The 21,353-nt window shown below is 37.8% G+C and overlaps 2 protein-coding genes across 2 annotated transcripts; one reads left to right on the top strand and one right to left on the bottom strand.

Annotated features, from left to right (window-relative positions):
- Positions 1 to 13,427: 13,427 nt before the first annotated feature.
- LOC127107837 (polygalacturonase inhibitor 2) lies at positions 13,428 to 14,799 on the top strand. The gene has a single exon (XM_051045167.1). It carries the CDS (start codon positions 13,628 to 13,630, stop codon positions 14,660 to 14,662), a length of 1,035 nt encoding a protein of 344 aa, XP_050901124.1. The 5' UTR covers positions 13,428 to 13,627; the 3' UTR covers positions 14,663 to 14,799.
- A 3,048-nt stretch (positions 14,800 to 17,847) lies between these two features.
- LOC127102623 (uncharacterized mitochondrial protein AtMg00820-like) lies at positions 17,848 to 18,195 on the bottom strand. The gene has a single exon (XM_051039969.1). It carries the CDS (start codon positions 18,193 to 18,195, stop codon positions 17,848 to 17,850), a length of 348 nt encoding a protein of 115 aa, XP_050895926.1.
- Between the last annotated feature and the right edge of the window lie 3,158 nt (positions 18,196 to 21,353).

The raw sequence follows: 21,353 nt of genomic DNA, 5'->3' as shown, positions 1-21,353 counted from the left end.
CTCAACCCGCAGCATGGCTTATGGCATCCAACATACAATTATATGGTTCAGTTTCACAATAGGCAAACACATTTAACATGCAAGACTTCAAAATGTTTATGAATTCAATTATAATCCACAAATTAAGAACATGAAGTGATACCATATGCCAAGTGAAAATACAAAATAATATCACATGCAAATTAAGATACTAAAATGATACCACATGCAAAATACGAACACCAAATGATAATCATATGCCAATTAATCATATGCCAATTAAGAAGCTAAAGCGATAATAGTGAGGCTAACCTGTTTGCAAATCACGTTGTAACCTTGAATTGGCGAGTCGGATTGAGTTGGACGGCGGTAGCTTCGGAGCGAGTAAGCGGCCTTCAGGGTTTCCGCCTCCTGAATTCTTTGGATCAGCAGGGTTTCTGTGTTTCTCCCTCTGGATGCGTGTTTTCGTCCGTCTTCGTCCGTCTCTGTGTGTTCTTTTTCGTGGCAGAGGAGCAGGTATTTATAGTAGAGGTAGTGGTGACCTAATGGGCTTAAAATGAGGTCCAAAAATCTCAAACTTCGCAAGCTTCGCTAGGCGAAGGAATTGCTCGCCTAGCGAGCAAACTAGGTCTGGGCCTTTTTCTGGATCTGACGCTTCGCTGGGCGAGCGTCATGACGAAGCATTCGCTAGGCGAAGGGATTGCTCGCCTAGCGAGCAAGCTATTTTGGGCCCCTTTTGGATTGGGCCTGTTGTGAGCTGGGCTTTTGTTCACTTGATGTCGGTGCCTTGCAGAATAAGTCGGAGGGTCTTGAGAAATGCTTTGTAATACCAACGGGCAAATTTTGGGGTATGACAGCTGCCCCTGTTCAATATTCTTGAACCGAGAGAGTAGAATGGTAGGTGCCGTTCGTGGTCTGGAGGTGAAAGATTATTGAACACTTAGAATGCCCCAAAAATTTGCACTTGTTCATCTGTCTTGACGGAGATGGGCTTAAAGATGCCACCCAAGAAACTTGCTGAGGAGATTTCCAGATTGTGTCGTACGTTAGACGATATCTAGAGACATGGGTGTCACACCGGGTCATAGATCAGACCGTATAGTGAACCATCCATCATGCTGTTGACTTCGTTGGGGAGTCAGAGTATGCTATACTGCTGGGGATAAGGGATCAGAATGGATCATACGTTAGACCGTGTCTGAATACCAGAGTGAGTTATTCATTAGGCAAATGACTTTGCTGGGGGATGAAAGATCAGAATGGATCGTACGCTAGATCGTATCTGAGTTGTAGAATGAGCCGTACGTTAGGCTGAAGTTGCTGAAAAGGGAGTAGTCGTATACTAGACTACCATTCAGGAATGTACCTGTCCGAAGGTAGCACCTGAGAAAGGGAATAGCCGTATACTAGACTATTATTCAGGAATGTACCTGTCCGAAGGTAGCACCTGAGAAAGGGAGTAGCCATATACTAGACTATCATTCAGGAATGTACCTGTCCGAAGGTAGCACCTGAGAAAGGGAGTAGCCGTACATTAGACTACCATTCAGGAATGTACCTGTCCGAAGGTAGCACCTGAGAAAGGGAGTAGCCATATACTTGACTACCATTCAGGAATGTACCTGTCCGAAGGTAGCACCTGAGAAAGAGGAGTAGTCGTATACCAGACTACCATTCAGGAATGTACCTGTCCGAAGGTAGCACCTGAGAAAGAGGAGTAGTCGTATACCAGACTACCATTCAGGAATGTACCTGTCCGAAGGTAGCACCTGAGAAAGGAGAGTAGCCGTATGTTCGACTACCATTCAGGAATGTACCTGTCCGAAGGTAGCACCTGAGAAGAGGGAGGTTTAACTTGGTCGTACATTAAACCATACTTGGGTTGTTGAAGATCAGACTGGATCGTACGTTAGATCGTATCTGAGCTGGAGGTCCAAATGGGTCGTACGTTAGACCGTATTGGAGTTGTTGAGAGTCAGATGTTGAGCTGAATCAGAATGAACCGTATGTTAGGCTGTATCTGTATACGTTGTACTTGCAATAAATGTCTGGGATGGGCTTAAAGATGCCATCGCTAGGAGGATATCGAAGTGTTGCCAGAATGAATGTTCCCATGAATTGCATCTGGAATATGTATCTGAATCTTGTCTATGATTGATAAAGGCGTCTGCCTGGATGAGCCTTTTACTTTGACTATATCAGGAGGATAATTAACCTGCAAAGAAAGGTTAGCTTTATGCCATGTCATGATGCATGAGATGTCTTATGCTTTCGAAAATAAATGCGAATGTTGAATGCATGCGTATGCTGTGAAATGATGTAATGAATGAATTATGCGCATGAGAAGTTCTGCTTGGGGACTCTACTGGGGAAAATAAATCCCCATCTACTGATTGGAGATATTCGTGTTAAGGACCCTCTCTCGGCTGGGGGTTCTGATTTCTGTCTGATGGTGGAGATATTCAACAGAGCCTGGCTGGGGATGGATGAGATGATAATCTGTCTGATGATGCCGACCTCTGTTGGGGAATAGCTGGCTATGCCGGGGAATACTGCCAACTTCTTCTGGGAAAAATAGGCTTGCTGGGGAAGAGAATTGGTAGCGGATTCATTGGAAGCATGGTTAGACCTTATCCTCGATCCCGAAGTCTTGTAGTAATTGTTATTGCTATTCTATGCATGTATTTTGGTAAACATTGGTCATATTCAAATGCATATATTAATTCAAATTAAATCAATGGACATTTACGCAACCAAAACAGAAAAGTAAAAAACAAAAGCATCTTTTTTGAAAGAGGGTTGTATTGATTTTTGAAAGAAGGCCTATAAACAGGCAAATTGTGTACAAGGAGACAGAAATCCTAGTAAGAGGAAATTGTCAAAAACAAAGAGAAAGCTATGCAGAAAAAGTCCTATTGATTTTAAATTCCAATACTGTCATCATGTCTTCCATCATCTTATCTCCTGCTGTCGGATAAAGGTGATTGGCTCGTTCAGTCCCTTGAACTTGGTTGAAGCTGACAGAGAACGGGACATAGTCATACGCTTCAATCCCTAATTTTTGCCTGGACCGCCTTCTCAGGTTTTCAGTCCACCGGGATACCCTTTTTTGCTCAAGCCGCCTTTTCAGGTTTTCGACTTGCCGGGTGTACATTTTTATATGTTTATCCCTAATTTTTGCCCGAACCCTTTTGGTTCGCCGGGATGCCCTTACTTTTGCCTAGGTACGTCGACCTAGCGGGTCTCTTTTATGCGTAGTATTTTTTAACTATGTCCGCATTCACAGGATGCGGGAAGTCTTCGCCATCCATTGTAGCAAGTATCATGGCTCCACCAGAGAATACCTTCTTAACCACAAATGGCCCTTCGTATGTGGGAGTCCACTTGCCTCTGGGGTCACCTTGGGGTAGAATGATACGCTTGATTACCAAGTCACCAATTTGATACACTTGTCTCTTGACTCTTTTGTTAAATGCCTGGGTCATGCGCTTCTGATATATCTGCCCATGGCAAACAGCCGCAAGTCTCTTCTCATCAATCAAATTTATCTGATCGAGTCGAGTCTGAATCCATTCATCCTCATCTAAACCTGCCTCTTTCATGATTCTTAGAGAGGGAATCTGGATTTCCACTGGTAAGACGGCTTCCATTCCGTAGACTAAAGAGAAAGGAGTTGCCCCTGTCGAAGTGCGTACTGAAGTGCGATAACCATGAAGAGCAAACGGTAACATCTCATGCCAGTCTTTGTACGTTACTGTCATCTTTTGTATGATCTTCTTGATATTCTTATTAGCAGCTTCTACAGCGCCATTCATCTTTGGTCGGTACGGAGAAGAGTTGTGATGCTTAATTTTGAACTGCGTGCAGAGCTCAGTAATCATCTTGTTGTTCAAATTAGTACCATTGTCAGTGATAATCCTTTCAGGGATGCCATACCGACAAATAAGACTATTCTTGATGAACCGGGCCACCACACTCTTGGTGACAGAAGCGAATGAGGCTGCCTCTACCCACTTCGTAAAGTAATCAATAGCGACGAGGATGAAGCGATGTCCATTAGAAGCCGTAGGTTTAATTTCTCCAATCATATCGATGCCCCACATTGCAAAGGGCCAAGGAGCTGTCAACACGTTCAATGGAGCAGGAGGCACATGTACTTTGTCTGCATAGATCTGACACTTGTGACAGGTTCTGGAGTGATGGTGGCAATCAGCTTCCATGGTAGACCAATAATACCCTGATCTCAGAATCTTCTTGGCCATTGTATGTCCATTAGAATGAGTCCCAAAAATACCGTCATGCATGTCTTCCATAATCCTTTCTGCTTCCTTTTTATCCACACAGCGAAGCAGAGTCGAATCATGATTACGTTTGTATAATACTCCGTTACTCAGAAAGAATTTAGCGGAGAACTTCCTCAGGAATTTTCTGTCATTGATGGATGCCCCTTCAGGGTATTCCTGAGCTTCCAAATATCTTCTTATGTCGTGGAACCAAGGTTTCTCCGGTACCTTCTCAGTGTTAAGCTCATAACAGTATGCTGGTTCATTTAACCGTCCAATGGTAATCCTGGGAGCTTCATTGTCCCATCTGACTCTTAACATAGATGACATGGTAGCTAATGCGTCTGCCAACTGGTTCTCTTCTCGTGGGATATGTTCGAATGTGACCTCTTCAAAGTAGGGGATTAATGTCATTACCTGCTCTCGATAAGGAATGAGATTTGGATGTTTAGTATCCCATTCTCCTTTGATCTGACTGATTACCAAGGCCGAATCTCCGTATACACTCAAAAACTTGACTCGCCAATCTATAGCAGCTTTGAGTCCAAAAATACATGCTTCATACTCAGCCATATTATTGGTACAATGAAAACATAGTCTAGCTGTGAAAGGCGTATGGTAACCCTCGGGAGAAATGAGTACAACCCCAACACCATGGCCCAATGCATTAGAAGATCCATCAAAGACCATAGTCCATCGGGATCCCCACTCGGGTCCTTCATCTGGTTTAGGCTTTTCATTATCAGTAACAAACATGACATCCTCATCTGGGAACTCGAAATTCATAGATTGGTAATCATCCACCGCTTGATGAGCCAAATGATCAGCCAGCACGCTTCCTTTGATTGCTTTCTGGGTAGTGTACTGGATATCATACTCTGTTAAGATCATCTGCCATCTCGCTATTCTTCCGGAGAGGGCAGGCTTCTCGAACATGTATTTGATGGGATCCATCCTAGAAATCAACAAAGTGGTCTGATTCAACATATACTGTCTTAGTCGGCGAGTAGCCCAGGCCAAAGCACAGCAAGTTCTCTCGAGCAGTGAGTATCTTGTTTCACAGTCGGTAAACTTTTTGCTCAGGTAGTATATGGCATGCTCTTTTCGACCAGACTCGTCATGTTGCCCCAGTACGCACCCCATTGAATTTTCTAACACGGTCAAATACATGATTAGAGGTCTTCCTTCAACTGGTGGTATCAGAATCGGAGGTTCCTGGAGATATTTCTTGATTTTGTCAAAAGCTTCTTGACATTCCTCATTCCATATCATCTCTTGATTTTTCCTCAGTAGCTTGAAGATGGGTTTGCAAGTAGCGGTCAAGTGGGAGATAAATCGAGCAATGTAGTTCAAGCATCCCAAGAAACCTCTGACTTCTTTCTTGTCTATTTCAGTACCCAGATTTACAATTTCAATTGATTCCTCATGCGGCTGTGTGGTCTTTTCTTCTTGTAGTACCAGTCTGGCAAGTTCTCCAGGGACTTCACAATCTTCCTCACTTCCATCCTCGGCTTGGTAGATCGGATTTTCAAAGTCATAATGAACAGTAGCAGAACTATTATCAACAGGATCCAGAGTGAATATGGATACGCGATTTGTTACGTGAGTGTGTGCAGGAAAACATAGCTTGTTTGAAAAAAATGACAGGAAAGATAAAGAGCGCAATATTTGAATGCAAAAAGTCCATTGATCTATTGAATATGAATATGCTTATGAAAATGACAAACATTTAACCAAATTTGATACACTAAATAAGCAATAACAATTACTCCTGACTAAAGGAAACTAGGATAGTGTCTTCAGTCTCCCAATTATTGAGTCTGTCACCAATTGTTGGGAAAATCCAGCCATCCAAGTCATAATCGTTATCAGTATCTTCCACAGCATTGACAGTCTCGTCATGATTAGGCAGAGGGGCAGTGATGACATTAGGAGTCTCAGGCGGATCAAATTCAAATTCTCCGGCGTCGATCATATCCTGAATTTTATTTTTCAACGACCAACAATCGTTTGTATTATGCCCGGGGCTATCGGAGTGATACGCACACCTGGCATTGGGGTTATAACTAGGAGAAGTAGTGTTGGGTTTTGCAGGAGGATCTCTGAGGGTAATTAAATTTGCTTTTAGCATACCCTGCAGTGCTTGTGCTAGAGTCATATTGATCTTCGTAAACTGCCTTCTTCCCGGGTTAGTGTGCCTCACAGATTTCTTGTCTTTTTTCTTCTCGAGCAAGAGAGCCTTCAGTTCTTCCTGCCCCTTGGATAAGCTTAGCATCATCTCCTTGAATTGAGCATTCTGAGTCTGGAGATCTTTGACAGTCTGTTCGAGATCCATTTTTCTGTTTGCATGAAAACCGTGAGAACATTGATCCCTTTAGAGTACCTGTTATGCAATGTTATGCTATGCAATGTATGAAATGTTTTCAAGGACTTTTGGAATTTAACTTTGCATAAATCAACAACAAGAGAGAAATGTTTATTGCTACTTTTTTCAATGTTCATTACAAAAGGAATAATGATAAAATACAATGAAAGTTCAAGTCTCCCAGGGGCGACTTCTTTTTGGGCGAAGATATGCATTGAGTCTTCGTTCCTCATTAAGCTGACTGGTGAGCTCTAGTACTTTCTTCCTTTCTGCATTGAACTGAGCTTCGAAAGTATCTCTCTCCTCTCTCAACTGGGTCCAGGATCTTTTCAATTCCTCAGCATCAGTAGGCATATCTGGGTAAGAAATGATCTGGGAAGTACCTCCTTCGACCTCTGATTCAACAATCAATGGTCCGACTGCAGGATATGGCATGACAAGTTCACCAGCTCTGGCGCGTACCCATCTGAGATAAGGCTCCATAGGAATAGAATTTTTCTTTCCTAAATTGCTTCTTTTCACCATGCCCCAAGCTCGTACAAACTTTTGACGGAGATTTTGAGAGTCATTGTCATAGTCAAACACTATACCTTGAATAATCATTTCATGCGGACCGTCTCTTCGAGCATACCCAAGCTGACGTAAGGCTAAGGCAGGATTATAAGTAATACCTCCTCTTATCCCCATGAGGGGTACATTAGGGAATTCTCCACAACGGTCGATGATGATAACATTTTCTCTGAGGTTAGAACACCACCGGATGTCTGAATGGGAGAGTGCCATTATCCTTTGAGACCATTTCAGATTTTGATCATTCTTCAAGACTGATTGAGGGAGGTGCGAAATAAACCACCTAGACAACAAAGGTACGCAACACATGAGAGTCCCTTGCCTCTTCATAGTACGAGTGTGAAGGGAATGCAAGACATCTCCAAGCAAAGTAGGCACAGGGTTATGAGTGAGGAATATCTTAATAGCATTCACATCTATGAATTGGTCCGGATTAGGGAATAGCACCAAACCATAGATTAGCAATGCTAAAACATCTTCAAAAGCATGGACATTCATAACTTTTAGGAATTCTCGGGCCCTACTTATCAGAAATTTGGCAAGCAAACCTTTAACTCCACTTCTTGTTACCCAATTAGTTTCAATGTCGGACTTTGTCATGTGTAAAGCTGCGGCAACTTCTTCGGCCTTTGGCATCTTTTCTAAACCGCTGAAGGGTACTTGATCGAGGATAGGTATCCCAAGCAGCTTGGAAAACTCTTCCAATGTGGGTACCAACTGATAATCTGGGAAAGTAAAGCAATGATGCTTAGGATCAAAGAACTGGAATAGGACTCTCATCATATCTTCTTTGAAACCAGTGATAACCAAATTGAGGAGATGACCATGTTTCTTGTTGAACTGAACATGGTCGGGGAGTTCTGACACCAAATCCTTGAGTTGAGGAGAGATTACTACAAGATTGATCCGGATAGTCTTCCTGGAAGCCATAACCTGTTTAACAGAGCAAAGCTAAATTCCTAAGTCCTTGAAATGGTTAGTATGATGATGTTATGATGTTATGATGTTATGATGTTATGATGTTGTGATGTTATGCAAGCACAAACATGTCACACAACAATTATTCCTAGGTTTTAAGGCTTGCATGAGTTCCATAGGTAAGTACCCTCCCCACTGAAGTTTAGTTGGTTCAACCTGTCCTAGAATAGTAACCGGGTTCTAGAAGGATCTCAGATCATCGACCTTTCTTTAGGTCCACTTCAGTGCAACACCAAGTGGTTGACCGAAGCTTTCCTAAAGTCCAATCTCAAAGAGTGTAGCATCGAGTATCAACCAACCTCAGTCGGAACCGAAGTCAGTTATCTCACTACTTTCTAATGGCTAGGATGAGTCAATTAGGGTTCTAAAGGTCTGGTTAATGCTTTGATGACACCACGCGGAAGCCAAATTTTTCCTCAAGTAACATGAGGAACATCAGGACAACCAAAGTGTCACATTAACCGTAGCTATCATTTTAACCATTCCAGTATACGCCGGATAGTCGCGATGATCCATTGCTACTTACCTAAGGTACACTAGATCCGGGTGTAGGATCTTTCACTCGAAGCCCCCCTTAAAACGGAAGAACACATTAAAACATAAATGATTTTTTTTTTTTTTTTTTTTTTTAAGATGGACCTCTCTTTGTAGTCCCCAGCAGAGTCGCCAGTTCTGTCATACGGTGAACTGACTTTATCGGATTTGTAATCGCAATGTCGCGGTTAGCAAGAGTCGCCACCGACTTTTCTTTTATCCCTTAAGGAAAGGTGGAAAAGAACAGGAAAGACCTTAATTTTAAATTCTTAGGTTCGGGAGGTACTTTATACAAAGGGAAGGTGTTAGGCACCCTTCGTATCCATGGTTATCCATGGGCTCTTAATTGCTCAATCATTTATGTTTTCTAAGTTTGAAAAAGTGGTTGAGAAATGTATAAAAGGTGTTTTGAAAATGAGAATTTAACTTTGTAATGATTCTTGCATGAATGTATACAAAGTGGTTATCTCATTTAGTTTTTTTTTGAAAGTAGTTTAGAAAAATATAACTTGGCAATGACCCCAGTATGGATGTATGCTAAGTGGTGATTTTCCAAAAGATATTTGAAAGGGGTGGGGTGTGAAAAGTATTTTTTTGTTATGAATGAGCAATTAAGGTTATACCTGTCCGAGGTCTTTCTGGGCATTTCCCATCCTTATGAGGGTAAAACTGTCCTTACTATTGAGAAGTAAGTAATTTTATCCTAGGGATGTATAAGGGTCATCGTAGGGTCATCGATAGGTCATTGAAGGCAACAGTTGTGAGGATACCTTAGCATTCGAAGGGACTATCATCATTTAACCGTAGGCTACACCGAAGGGTCATCGAGGGACAAAATCGTAATTTCGAAGGCAACATCCGAGGGACTATGATGATTTTACCGAAGGGTCTTTGCTAAAGGTATCCCCACGTTCGCGGGACATGACCGTAATATTGTAATCGTGGGGTAATAAAGAGAGGTCCGATGTCATTTATTTAAAGTCCATGTTTTAAGTCCATTACATTAAATCGATACATTAAAGTCAACATTACATTAAAAATTAATATAGTAAAATTAATTAGGCAATCAATATGAATCTTCACATTAAAGTGAAATAATGTTGAATCCCTCTCCATGAAGGCTTCCCATGCGTAAAGCGGAGTACCTAACCGGCTATTTCTTCGGAAGTATGCTAGCCTTTACACCATGAACACACGGATTAAAGCATAAAATACAATTGGAAATTGCGTCATAAGATAAATATAGCAGCCAAGAATTTAGGCCAAATAATGCAGAATCATCATTAGGTAAACATGAAATAGGCAGCAAAAAGCAAAGCAGCCCCTGGCCCGGTCGCCTCTGCTTCGCCTAGCGAAGGCTCAGCGAAGGCTCGCTGCGGGCTCGCCTAGCGATGAGCTAGCGAGCGGCCACGGGTTTGAAATTTGAGAACATTATGACCTCAACCCGCAACATGGCTTATGGCATCCAACATACAATTATATGGTTCAGTTTCACAATAGGCAAACACATTTAACATGCAAGACTTCAAAATGTTTATGAATTCAATTATAATCCACAAATTAAGAACATGAAGTGATACCATATGCCAAGTGAAAATACAAAATAATATCACATGCAAATTAAGATACTAAAATGATACCACATGCAAAATACGGACACCAAATGATAATCATATGCCAATTAATCATATGCCAATTAAGAAGCTAAAGCGATAATAGTGAGGCTAACCTGTTTGCAAATCACGTTGTAACCTTGAATTGGCGAGTCGGATTGAGTTGGACGGCGGTAGCTTCGGAGCGAGTAAGCGGCCTTCAGGGTTTCCGCCTCCTGAATTCTTTGGATCAGCAGGGTTTCTGTGTTTCTCCCTCTGGATGCGTGTTTTCGTCCGTCTTCGTCCGTCTCTGTGTGTTCTTTTTCGTGGCAGAGGAGCAGGTATTTATAGTAGAGGTAGTGGTGACCTAATGGGCTTAAAATGAGGTCCAAAAATCTCAAACTTCGCAAGCTTCGCTAGGCGAAGGAATTGCTCGCCTAGCGAGCAAACTAGGTCTGGGCCTTTTTCTGGATCTGACGCTTCGCTGGGCGAGCGTCATGACGAAGCATTCGCTAGGCGAAGGGATTGCTCGCCTAGCGAGCAAGCTATTTTGGGCCCCTTTTGGATTGGGCCTGTTGTGAGCTGGGCTTTTGTTCACTTGATGTCGGTGCCTTGCAGAATAAGTCGGAGGGTCTTGAGAAATGCTTTGTAATACCAACGGGCAAATTTTGGGGTATGACAGTTGGTCTAAAGGTACCTGGTACTGGACTCGGTAGGGCGAACTACGGTTCGATCCCCCACAACCTTCAAAAAGGGGATATATAAAGGGGTACCGCACTAATGTACCAGAACCCCGTGCTAAGAGAAGGATCAAAGTTACTAACCGGCTACTTCACTAAGTGCGTGCGGAGGAAAAGGGCTTAATGTGATTGCGCTAGAATAAAACCGGGTGAAATAGAAACAGAGACACTAGGTCGAGCTATAATAGCATGATTCGAACTGGCTTGTGCAAAGGAGAGATCTACGCTAAAGCTGAAAGCTCGTGTCGTCACAGTATCTTTGGTGTTTTACTTGAATATCGGTCGTCTTAACAATCCACCTGACAACCACGTACGAATGGGTAATGTATTCGCGTTTAACATTGTTTTCAAATTGTATTTGCTTGAGGACAAGCAAAGATTCAAGTTTAGGGGAGTTTGATAACGCGAAAACACATCAGATATTTGCCTTGATTTACACTCAAAGATCATACCATTTTAATTAATATTCTGATTATTCCGCAAGTATTCGAGTTGTTTTTGCAGGTATTTAAATCTCCAGGCATTAATGAGCAAAATGAAGAAAAGGAAGAAAAAGAAGAAGAAACAGATGGAAAAGCACAGGAAAAAGCAGAAAACCAGAATGCAGAATTTGTTGATGTGACGACCGTCACAGATTCATGACGACCGTCCCGACCCAACCTGTGACGACCGTCACAGGCCCATGACGACCGTCACGCGGCCAGAATCTGCGCTTTGAAACAGTCAATCACAGGCACCCAAACGTGCCTAAATTTCCTCCAACAACTTGACTCCCCCGGATTCCTCATTCAAACCAAGTCTTTCTTAAAAATCTCAACCACCAAGACCTAAGGGAGCACTATATAAAGGACCAAAGTGGGAAAAATTGGGGACACCTACATTTACACTTACGCTCTGCAATTAATTTTTACAGTTTTCTAGCTTTTTAATTTATTTTCTTTTCAGCAACTTTGTTTCCGTTGCCTTAATTCATTCGCCATTCTTTTTAGAATTTCCTTTTTTTTTTCTTTCCTTTCCGTTTTCCAGTTAACCATAGTAGTAGTTGCCTACACTGGGGAACTACTACACTTTATTTAATTTTAGTAAGAAATTTGTATTGAAGAAGCAGAAGCCTACCGACTTGTGGAGGACTGCTCAAGTGCTCCGAGATTCGCTATACTCTGTTACTTCGATTGCCAGGTTTTTATTGAATTATTATTATTATTGCCCAGTTATTATTATAATTATATTTGCCGCAATGTTGATCTGTTTATGCTTTGTGTTTGCCTTATTTAACATGTCCGGCTAAATTACCGGTATCGGTATGTAGCAATTCAATTTGATGGGATTTAATAATAATCGGTGAAAACCCTTTTTCTCAAACAATCTTTTAGGCTGAAGTTTTTAATTTAAATTTAATTAACTTTATCACAAAAGCGTGAAAAGCTATTTAATACGGTTTTGACACGAGAGTGGGAAATTAACTAAGGTGAGAACCAACAATCGCGAGAGCGTGAGGCTCGAGCTGGATAGTAAAAATTAGGCATTGAGTTTAAAAACAGCGAGAGCACTTTAAAAGCAATTAGAACTTATTTATTTTCAAAAAGTAATTTTAACTTCAAATGGGACAGCGAGAGCGTACATTCTGATTTAAAGTTATAAGCCGAATCAACAATCACGAGAGTGTGAGATAAAGCTTTTTAAATAAATATTTTCTACTGAGAGATATTTGGCATTTAAACTATTCACCGGTGACTTATCGAATCTCTGACAATTAATGCGTTGCATACTGATTCCTTCCATCAATTCTTTCTTAAAACTAAATTCCCCTTAGATTTACTATTCTGCACCCGAACTTCTACTAATCATTCCCTTAGCTAAACATAGTGACGTTAGTAACACTAGTTTGACCATAGGTCCCTGTAGGATCGATATCTTTTAAAACTAAAGTGACTGGACTGTGCACTTGCAGTCAAGTACCCGATAGACTATATTTTATATATAGTCACGACAAGCATCAATCTTCACCAAAATTAAATGTATATCTTGTGCTCAGCATCGAAAAATAATGGTTGAACTATATTTGGTACTTTTGAACCATTGTGAATTTATTGTGAAAAAATATGTTTATGAGAAATTTTTATGTTTATAACTTCTATCAAAAAGGAATTTGTTTTTAAAAGTTTCATTGTTAATATGTTCTTCTATTTTATCCATCTCTTCATCTATGAATTTGTGTTAAAATTTAAACAAATCTTATTATTTTTTAACGATGAAGAACACACTTTTTATATTGTATGAAGAGAGAATTGATAACAATATTTAAGAATGAGACTCGGCAGACATTAAGTAAAGCATGCTCTAACGCACCATCATTGTTTGTCAATTTTTAACATCAATACATTTATCGTTGTTAGATCAAAATCAAACTAATTAAATTTCCAATGAGTGAATGCTATAAAATATTGAAGCATAGGATCCTATTTTATGTTTAACATGTTGTACTTCTTATCTCAGCCACTAATGTATGGTCACCATTCCATTTGTTGGCAAGGCATTTGTCCTATATATATTACCAACAGCAAACAAATGAATTGAAAAACAAAGATGATATCTTCAACCATGCAACAACACTTCTCATGCACACTCCTCCTCCTCCTAATCCTAACAACACATCACTTCATACCTTCCCTCTCAGAAAAATGTAACCCACACGACAAAAACGCCCTTCTCCAAATCAAAAAAGAACTCGGCAACCCAACCAAACTCTCCTCATGGAACCCAACCACCGACTGCTGCAACGGCAAATGGCTCGGTGTCGCATGCGACACCGACACACAAACCTACCGCGTAACCAACCTTGACCTCGACGAACTCGACCTTCTTAAACCGCTTCCGACTCCACCCTCCATTCCCAACCTCCCGTTCCTCTCTTTCCTCACTCTCTCCCGTACCCCGAACCTCTCCGGCCCTATCCCTCCCTCCCTCGCCAACCTCACCAAACTCCAGTATCTCTACATCATGCAAACCGGCATCTCCGGCGAGATACCCAACACTCTCTCACAGATCAAAACCCTCTTAACCATCGACTTAACCAACAACAAACTCACCGGTCCTCTCCCCGCCTCACTCTCCTCTCTCCCTAAACTCATCGGAATCTCCTTCGACGGCAACCAACTCACAGGTACAATTCCAGAATCATACGGCTCGTTCCCGAAGTCATTCACAGTGCTAACTCTCTCAAAAAACCGCCTCTCGGGAAAAATCCCAGCATCTCTGGCGAAACTGAACCTTGCGTTTGTTGACTTGGAACGGAACGCTTTGGAGGGTGATGCTTCTGTGTTTTTTGGGTCGAAGAAAAGCACTCAGAAGATATTGCTGGGAAAGAACTCTTTAGCTTTTGATATTGGGAAAGTTGGGTTGTCGAAGGATTTGAATGCGTTGGATTTGAGGAACAATAAAATCTATGGTACGCTACCTGTGGGACTAACGAAGCTGAAGTTTTTGAGCAAGTTCAATGTGAGTAACAATAATTTATGTGGAAAGATTCCACAAGGTGGAAAGTTGCAGAGGTTTGATGAATCTTCTTATGCTCATAATCAATGCTTGTGTGGATCTCCTCTTGGAGGTTGCAAAGCTTGAGGAGAAGAATATCACTGAACTATTGCAGTTTTAATAAAATAGATGAGAGTGTAGGTTTAAATTTAAAGCCACATATTGTATTGCGTTGAATGTTGATGTAATTTTGGACAATTAATTACTGATCCCTCCATCTTATATATTATGTGATCCTAAATTAACTACAAAGTGTAGCTTTTAATGGAAAATATTTTTACAGTTTCCTATTTGAGAGAGAAAACATTAAAAATCATGAAAAACAATATATTTGTAAGAATTTAAATTCTCTTTTTTTTTTTTTCAATCTTTTGGTTTTTCTGTGAAAAAATTTATTTTGAATAAACTGATTTTGTAGATTTAATTTTAGTTAAAATTGAGTTTAATATAAAATGATTTTTGTTTAGATATATTTATAACAAAATTATTTGTATAAAAATTATTGTCAGAATATTTTTATCAAAATTGTTTTTTAGTATGTAAATGTGTTTTAATAACAAAATATTTAAATATAAATATAAACACAACTACTACTTAAATATAAAAAAACTCAAATTAAATTAGAAAAACTCAAATTAAATTAGAAATAGAAAATATAATCTAAAGTGCAATATAAAACTGAAACATTAATACGATTTAACTATTTTATAATTTGATCACGAATAAGGAGTCTCTAATATGATTCATTTTAGATAAAGGAGTTATATTTAAATTTTGAGATGAATTCAAATTAATCAATCTATAATAATCGTCATGATCAAGATCTATCTCTTCATCTTCTTATGGATGAAAATCAACATCTATTTTAGCAATCTTTTAATAAAATTGTGTATAATTATTGCAACAACTATTTTAACTTGTGTCTTAATTGAGAATTTAGACGCGCAACATAAAATTGCAAACATATTCTTTCACACAACAAAAGTTCTTTCTACCGTGCATTTTAAATTTGAGTCACACTAATTGAAATTCTCACTGTGATTAGCAAATCCATAAGAACGTTTAAAATCACATGTTCACATCTATATGGACCAAAATATTCTATCGGTGTTAGATAACAAGTATAAATCATTATAAATAATATCAATAAATTGTAAAGAATGATATTCATTCGTGGAGAAGGATGCGGAAAACTTATATTAGCATTTATGAAAGTTTGGTCAAAAATAGAAGCATCATGGGATGTACTTTTCCATCGGGCAAATACAAAAGTAAAGCACATGTCTCAATCACATACACTTGTTACATTTTGTGTAGGATATTTCTTTCTTCCAATAAATATAAGTTAATCGTCAGCACTAACCACACAGAGAATATGTCTACCATCAATTGTTCCTATGGCATTTTTAAAAAAATGGTCAATATCGTTGATCATTTTTAATTTATGAATGACTATCATGGAACAAGAAACTTGAGGCTTAATATATTCCACGCACAAACTAAGCAAGCAAATAACACATCATGAAAATGTCTACTTACAATTTCTCTTGAATGTTAAAATATTTCTTGTATAATTCTATTACCACCCCGTGTCCAACTACAACTAAGAATATTGTAACCATCTCCTCAAACTCCAATGTGATTAGTATGCTTTAAACCATGATCAACTAATTCATTGTAAAGTTTATAAATAAATATGTTTTTCCATTAAAAACATCTCATAGCCAGGAGTGAGATTCTCTTGCAATATATTTTTTATCCATGCATGTTCTTTAGTTCACTAGTTCTATACGACTCTTTGCATAAATATTTTACTGCATAATTTTTTTTTAGTGCAACCAGTAAAAAGACTTGTTCAGAAATTGATTGTTTAATATCGGAAAAAATAGATAAAAATTGTAATATTTTATTCGTCAGTCTTAAGCTGGTTTATATAGTGAGAATACAATTATTACAATTTATTTTCTCCTTAATAGAGAATAAAGAAAAATAAATGTAGTATTAAAGGCAATAATAAAATCGGAAATAATATATTTTTCAACATCCCACTCAAGTTGGTGCATAGATATCTATCAAACCCAACTTGTTTATCAAATACTCAAAAGTAGATCTTGTCAGACTTTTGGTCAGGATATCCGCAGTTTGTTGACTTGAAGTCACGAAGGGTAGACATATGATTCCCGCATCTAACTTCTCCTTTATGAAGTGTTGATCAATCTCGATATGCTTGGTTATGTCATGTTGAACTGTATTATGAGCTATGCTAATAGCAGCTTTACTGTCAGAGTACAATTTCAATGGAAGCTCAATTTTCATCTTAAGTTCTTCTAGGACTCTAAGGATCCATAATCCTACACAAATACCTTGAGACATAGCTTTAAACTCGGCCTCTGCACTACTCCTTTCTACAACTCCTTGTTTCTTGCTCCTCCATGTCACGAGATTACCCCAAACATAGGTACAATATCTAAAGGTTGATCTTCTATCTGTGACTGAACCTGCCCAATCGGCATTGGTGAAGATAGACACATTTCTTTCACTAGTTTTCTTAAAAATAATTATTTTTCAGGATTTCCCTTCAAATATCTCAGTATCCTATAGACTGCGTCAAGATGTTCCTCGAAAGGAGAATGCATAAACTGACTCACTAGACTAACTGAGAAAACAATATCAGGTCGGATGTGTGACAAATAAATCAGTTTCCCAACCAATCTATGATATCTGTCAGTATCAACAAAAACATTACTTTCTCCCCAAAGTTCAGCATTAGGATCCATAGGGGTATCTGCAGGACAACATCCACGCATTCATGTTTCTTTCAACAAGTCTATAATGTATTTCTGTTGTGAAATCACAATACCATTTTTTGACCGAGCAACCTCCATACCTAGAAAATATCTCATGAATCTCAGGTCCTTGATTTCAAAGTCTACTGTCAATTTCTTTTTTACTCTTGCCATTTCCACTGTATCGTCTCCAGTAAGGACAATATCATCAACATAAACAATCAGGACAGCAACTTTTCCATCGTGGTAGAATTTTGTGAACAAGGTGTGATCAACCTATCCTTGGATGTACCCTTGTTTCTTCATGGACTGAGTGAATTTTTCAAACCAAGCTCTAGGGGATTGCTTTAATTCATACAAAGACTTATTTAGTTTGCACACATTTGATCCAAATTTATTTTCAAAGCTAGGATGAATGTCCATATATACTTCTTCTTCTAGATCGCCATTAAGAAATGCATTCTTAACATCTAACTGATGCAAAGGTCAATCCATGTTAGCAGCAAGAGACAAAAGAATTCTGACAGTGTTCAATTTTGCAACATGAGCAAATGTCTCTGAGTAATCTATACCATAGGTCTGAGTAAAGTCTTTAGCCACCAAGTGAGCCTTGTACCTTTCAATTGATCCATTTGAATTATACTTCACAATAAACACCATTTTGCATCCAACTGTCTTCTTGCCATCTGGTAGTGACGTAACACTCCAATTTTTGTTCTTTTCAAGAGCTTTCATCTCCTCAAGTATAGCTTCCCTCCACTTTGGAATTTGTAGAGCAACATGTACACTTTTTGGAATTTCTACACTAGACAATCTTGAAGTGAAGGCAGACATAGATGAAGACAAATTTGAATATGATATAAAATTGGACGTGGGATGTTTAGTGCAAGATCTGACAGGTTTTCTAATGGCAACAGGATCATCTATATCAGGATACAAAATACGACTCTCAGAAACAGAAATAGACTTACCTTTTCTTATGTTAGGAAATTGATCATTCCCCGGTTCAGATTCCTGACAATATTGACATGTGGATTGGTCATTTCCTTTATGGTGCTTTTTCACAAAAATCTTTCCTTTCCAAGTCCTGTTTCCTAATTCAAATTTGTTTTATTGAAGTGACTCATTATTTTGTGGCATTTCAATTAGATCATCATTATCATCTTTTTTAGGATTCTCATTATTTTCTACAAGACAAAATGTAGGCTTGGATTCACAAGGTTCCTTACTCATAACAGGAGTAGGATCAGATAAAGAATCATGGTCATTTCCTGTTGGTGCAGGTGTAAAAATCTCTGAATTTTATGATACTCGCAAAGATAAGTTATTTAAAAAACTCATAAATATGCAACCAAAGATTTTTAAAGTCAAATCAGTTAAAACATGAGTACTAGCAAAATATTCTTTGAAGACATTAATGGGAGTTTGAAAATTGAGAATTTTGGAGAGCATTCTGTTAATTAAATACGCAACTGGTAAAACAGCTTCGCCCCACAAATAATTTGATACTTTATTTGAAAAAAGTAGAGCTCTAGCAACCTCTAGTAAATTTTTATTTTTCCTTTCGGTCACTCCATTTTGTTGAGGAGTATTAGGACATGAACTTTGATGTACAATCCCATTTTTTAGAAAAAAAATCATCCAGGATAATGTTAAAATATTTTTTGCCATTATCACTTCTAAAGACTTGGATATTTGTTTGAAATTGGTTCTGCACCATTGAAAAAAATTCTTTTTAGTCTGACAAACATCTGATTTCCCACTTGTTCGCCATGGTTGGATCTAGTGTAGGTCTGTGATGGGGAATGCCACTTGTTGTTGTTATTCGCCATAGAAGGCTAAACGGGTATGTGAACCGGGCCGAGTAAGAAAGCGGATCGAACAAAAATATGTTGAGGAAAGCTTTATGGTAATCCCTAACCCAACAAAAATAGGTTGAAAAAAAGTTTTACGGTAACCCCTAACACAATGCTCTTAACTCAATAACAATAGGTTGAGGAAAGCTTTACGGTAATCCTTAATCCAGTGCTCTGATACCATATTGAAAAAAATAAATAAAAGCTTAAATATTTTATTCGTCAGCCTTAGGCTGATTTATATAGTGAGAATACAATTATTACAATTGATTTTCTCCTTAATAGAGAATAAAGAAGAATAAAGATAGTATTAAAGGCAATAATAAAATCGAAAATAATATATTTTCTAATATTTAATACAAACTATTATTAAACACTACAAATAAAATAATAAATTGCAAGAAATAGTGAATGCATAATATATATATATATATATATATATATATATATATATATATATATATATATATATATATATATATATATATATATATATATATATATATATATATATATATATATATATATGAATAGAACTTATAGAATTTATATAACTTATATAACTCATGAAAACAAAAAAAAAAAATATATAACTTATATTACTAAAACTTATATAACTAAAAATCTAGAACAGTATATAATTTATATAACTAAAACAACCAATACATACTGTTTTATACAGTATATAAAAATATATAAACCTTCATTACCAATATAGTATATAAAAATATATACCAGTATATAAAACCAAACTAAAAATCAAATCATATAATTTAAACATATATAACTAAAAACTAGAACAGTATATAATTTAAACATATAGAAAATCAAATCACACCAATATAGCATATAAAAATATATACCAGTATATAAAACCAAACTAGTTGAATATATAGACCTTCATTACCGGTATAAAACTAGTACAATATATAAACTTCCATTATGAATACCAGAAAAAATAACCGGTGCAGAACCATCATAAAACCAATAAAAAATTATATCATAATCAACCTTCAATACTTATAATATAATCAACCTTCACTCAGTACATAAGCTAGAACAAAATCACTAGAAACCAAGTTTAAAACGAGTACACAAACACAATAAAAGCCTAATGCTTCTTAATTAAAATCAAAACATTCAAAGAAATAATAGAATATTTGACTCCTAGCACTTGTTAATTGATTTCGTAATACTTCTTAATTAACTTCGTAGTGCTTCTTAGTTTACAACACTTTCAAATTACATATTCATGAATTTCAAAGGGTTATCAATTGCATGCCTTACCCACTTCAACCTTTTTCTCCTCTGAACTTTGAAAGGCAATAGAAACCTTCCTTGTTGGCTTAAACATCATCAATTGGCAACATTTTGTATATATATGCCACACAAGATCATTTGAAACTTCATCGATGTTTGAAGTTCACCCATCACTTCACAAATGTATTGCTTTCCCGCAACATTATTGCGAGAATGAGAAGCTTCAACAATTAGACTAACAACTTCAGTTATCTTTGTGTTAGTTGGAAAATCGACGCTAAGAAAATGTTTGAGATAAACTATAAAGATCAAGGGAAAATATTTTGAAAAGAATACATAAAGTTGATTCTTTCGACAAAGGGAGTTTTGGTCGAATGAACCCCTTGCGTAGAGGAAAATGCTGGTTTAGGACTTAGAAACAAATTGGATTCAGACTGCAATTCGACAAGAGCATTTTGATTGGGATGTCTTCGATAAGGCGTGAATTCAAATAAGGCTCGCAATTGTTTTTTGGCCTTATCTGATTCTTTAAGAAAACACGTGGAAAGTTGTGGATGATGAAGTGCATGCAGACGAAAACGTGTCTTCTTCTAAAGAAGAGACCGTTTGTTACAATTATTTCAAATTAGTATAAATAAGAGTCTTGTGTTTAGGATTCGAGGTGTTTCATCGTGTACAAAATCTCAAGTTCATTCTAAGTATCTGTGTGTGTTGAGAAACGAGTTAGTGAGAATGTACGTATGATCACCATATGTTATATTTTTTTATATAAAGTCATTTACATTGTTGAAGTCATTTATCTTTATTTCCAGTTTAATTCAAAGCCTTCTTTATACCGTTTCTTTACATTGCTGCTTTTCTTTTACTTTTAAAACC

The sequence above is a fragment of the Lathyrus oleraceus genome, chromosome 7 (genome assembly GCF_024323335.1).
Source record: "Lathyrus oleraceus cultivar Zhongwan6 chromosome 7, CAAS_Psat_ZW6_1.0, whole genome shotgun sequence".
Taxonomy (NCBI): domain Eukaryota; kingdom Viridiplantae; phylum Streptophyta; class Magnoliopsida; order Fabales; family Fabaceae; genus Lathyrus; species Lathyrus oleraceus.
The sequence above is the reverse complement of the archived record's forward strand: the minus strand, read 5'-3'. Positions and strand labels throughout refer to the sequence as shown.

Bases quoted from the DNA above. Each gene is read 5' to 3' on its own strand.
- LOC127102623 (XM_051039969.1), bottom strand. From the start codon at position 18,195: ATGTCTGCCTTCACTTCAAGATTGTCTAGTGTAGAAATTCCAAAAAGT.
- LOC127107837 (XM_051045167.1), top strand. From the start codon at position 13,628: ATGATATCTTCAACCATGCAACAACACTTCTCATGCACACTCCTCCTC.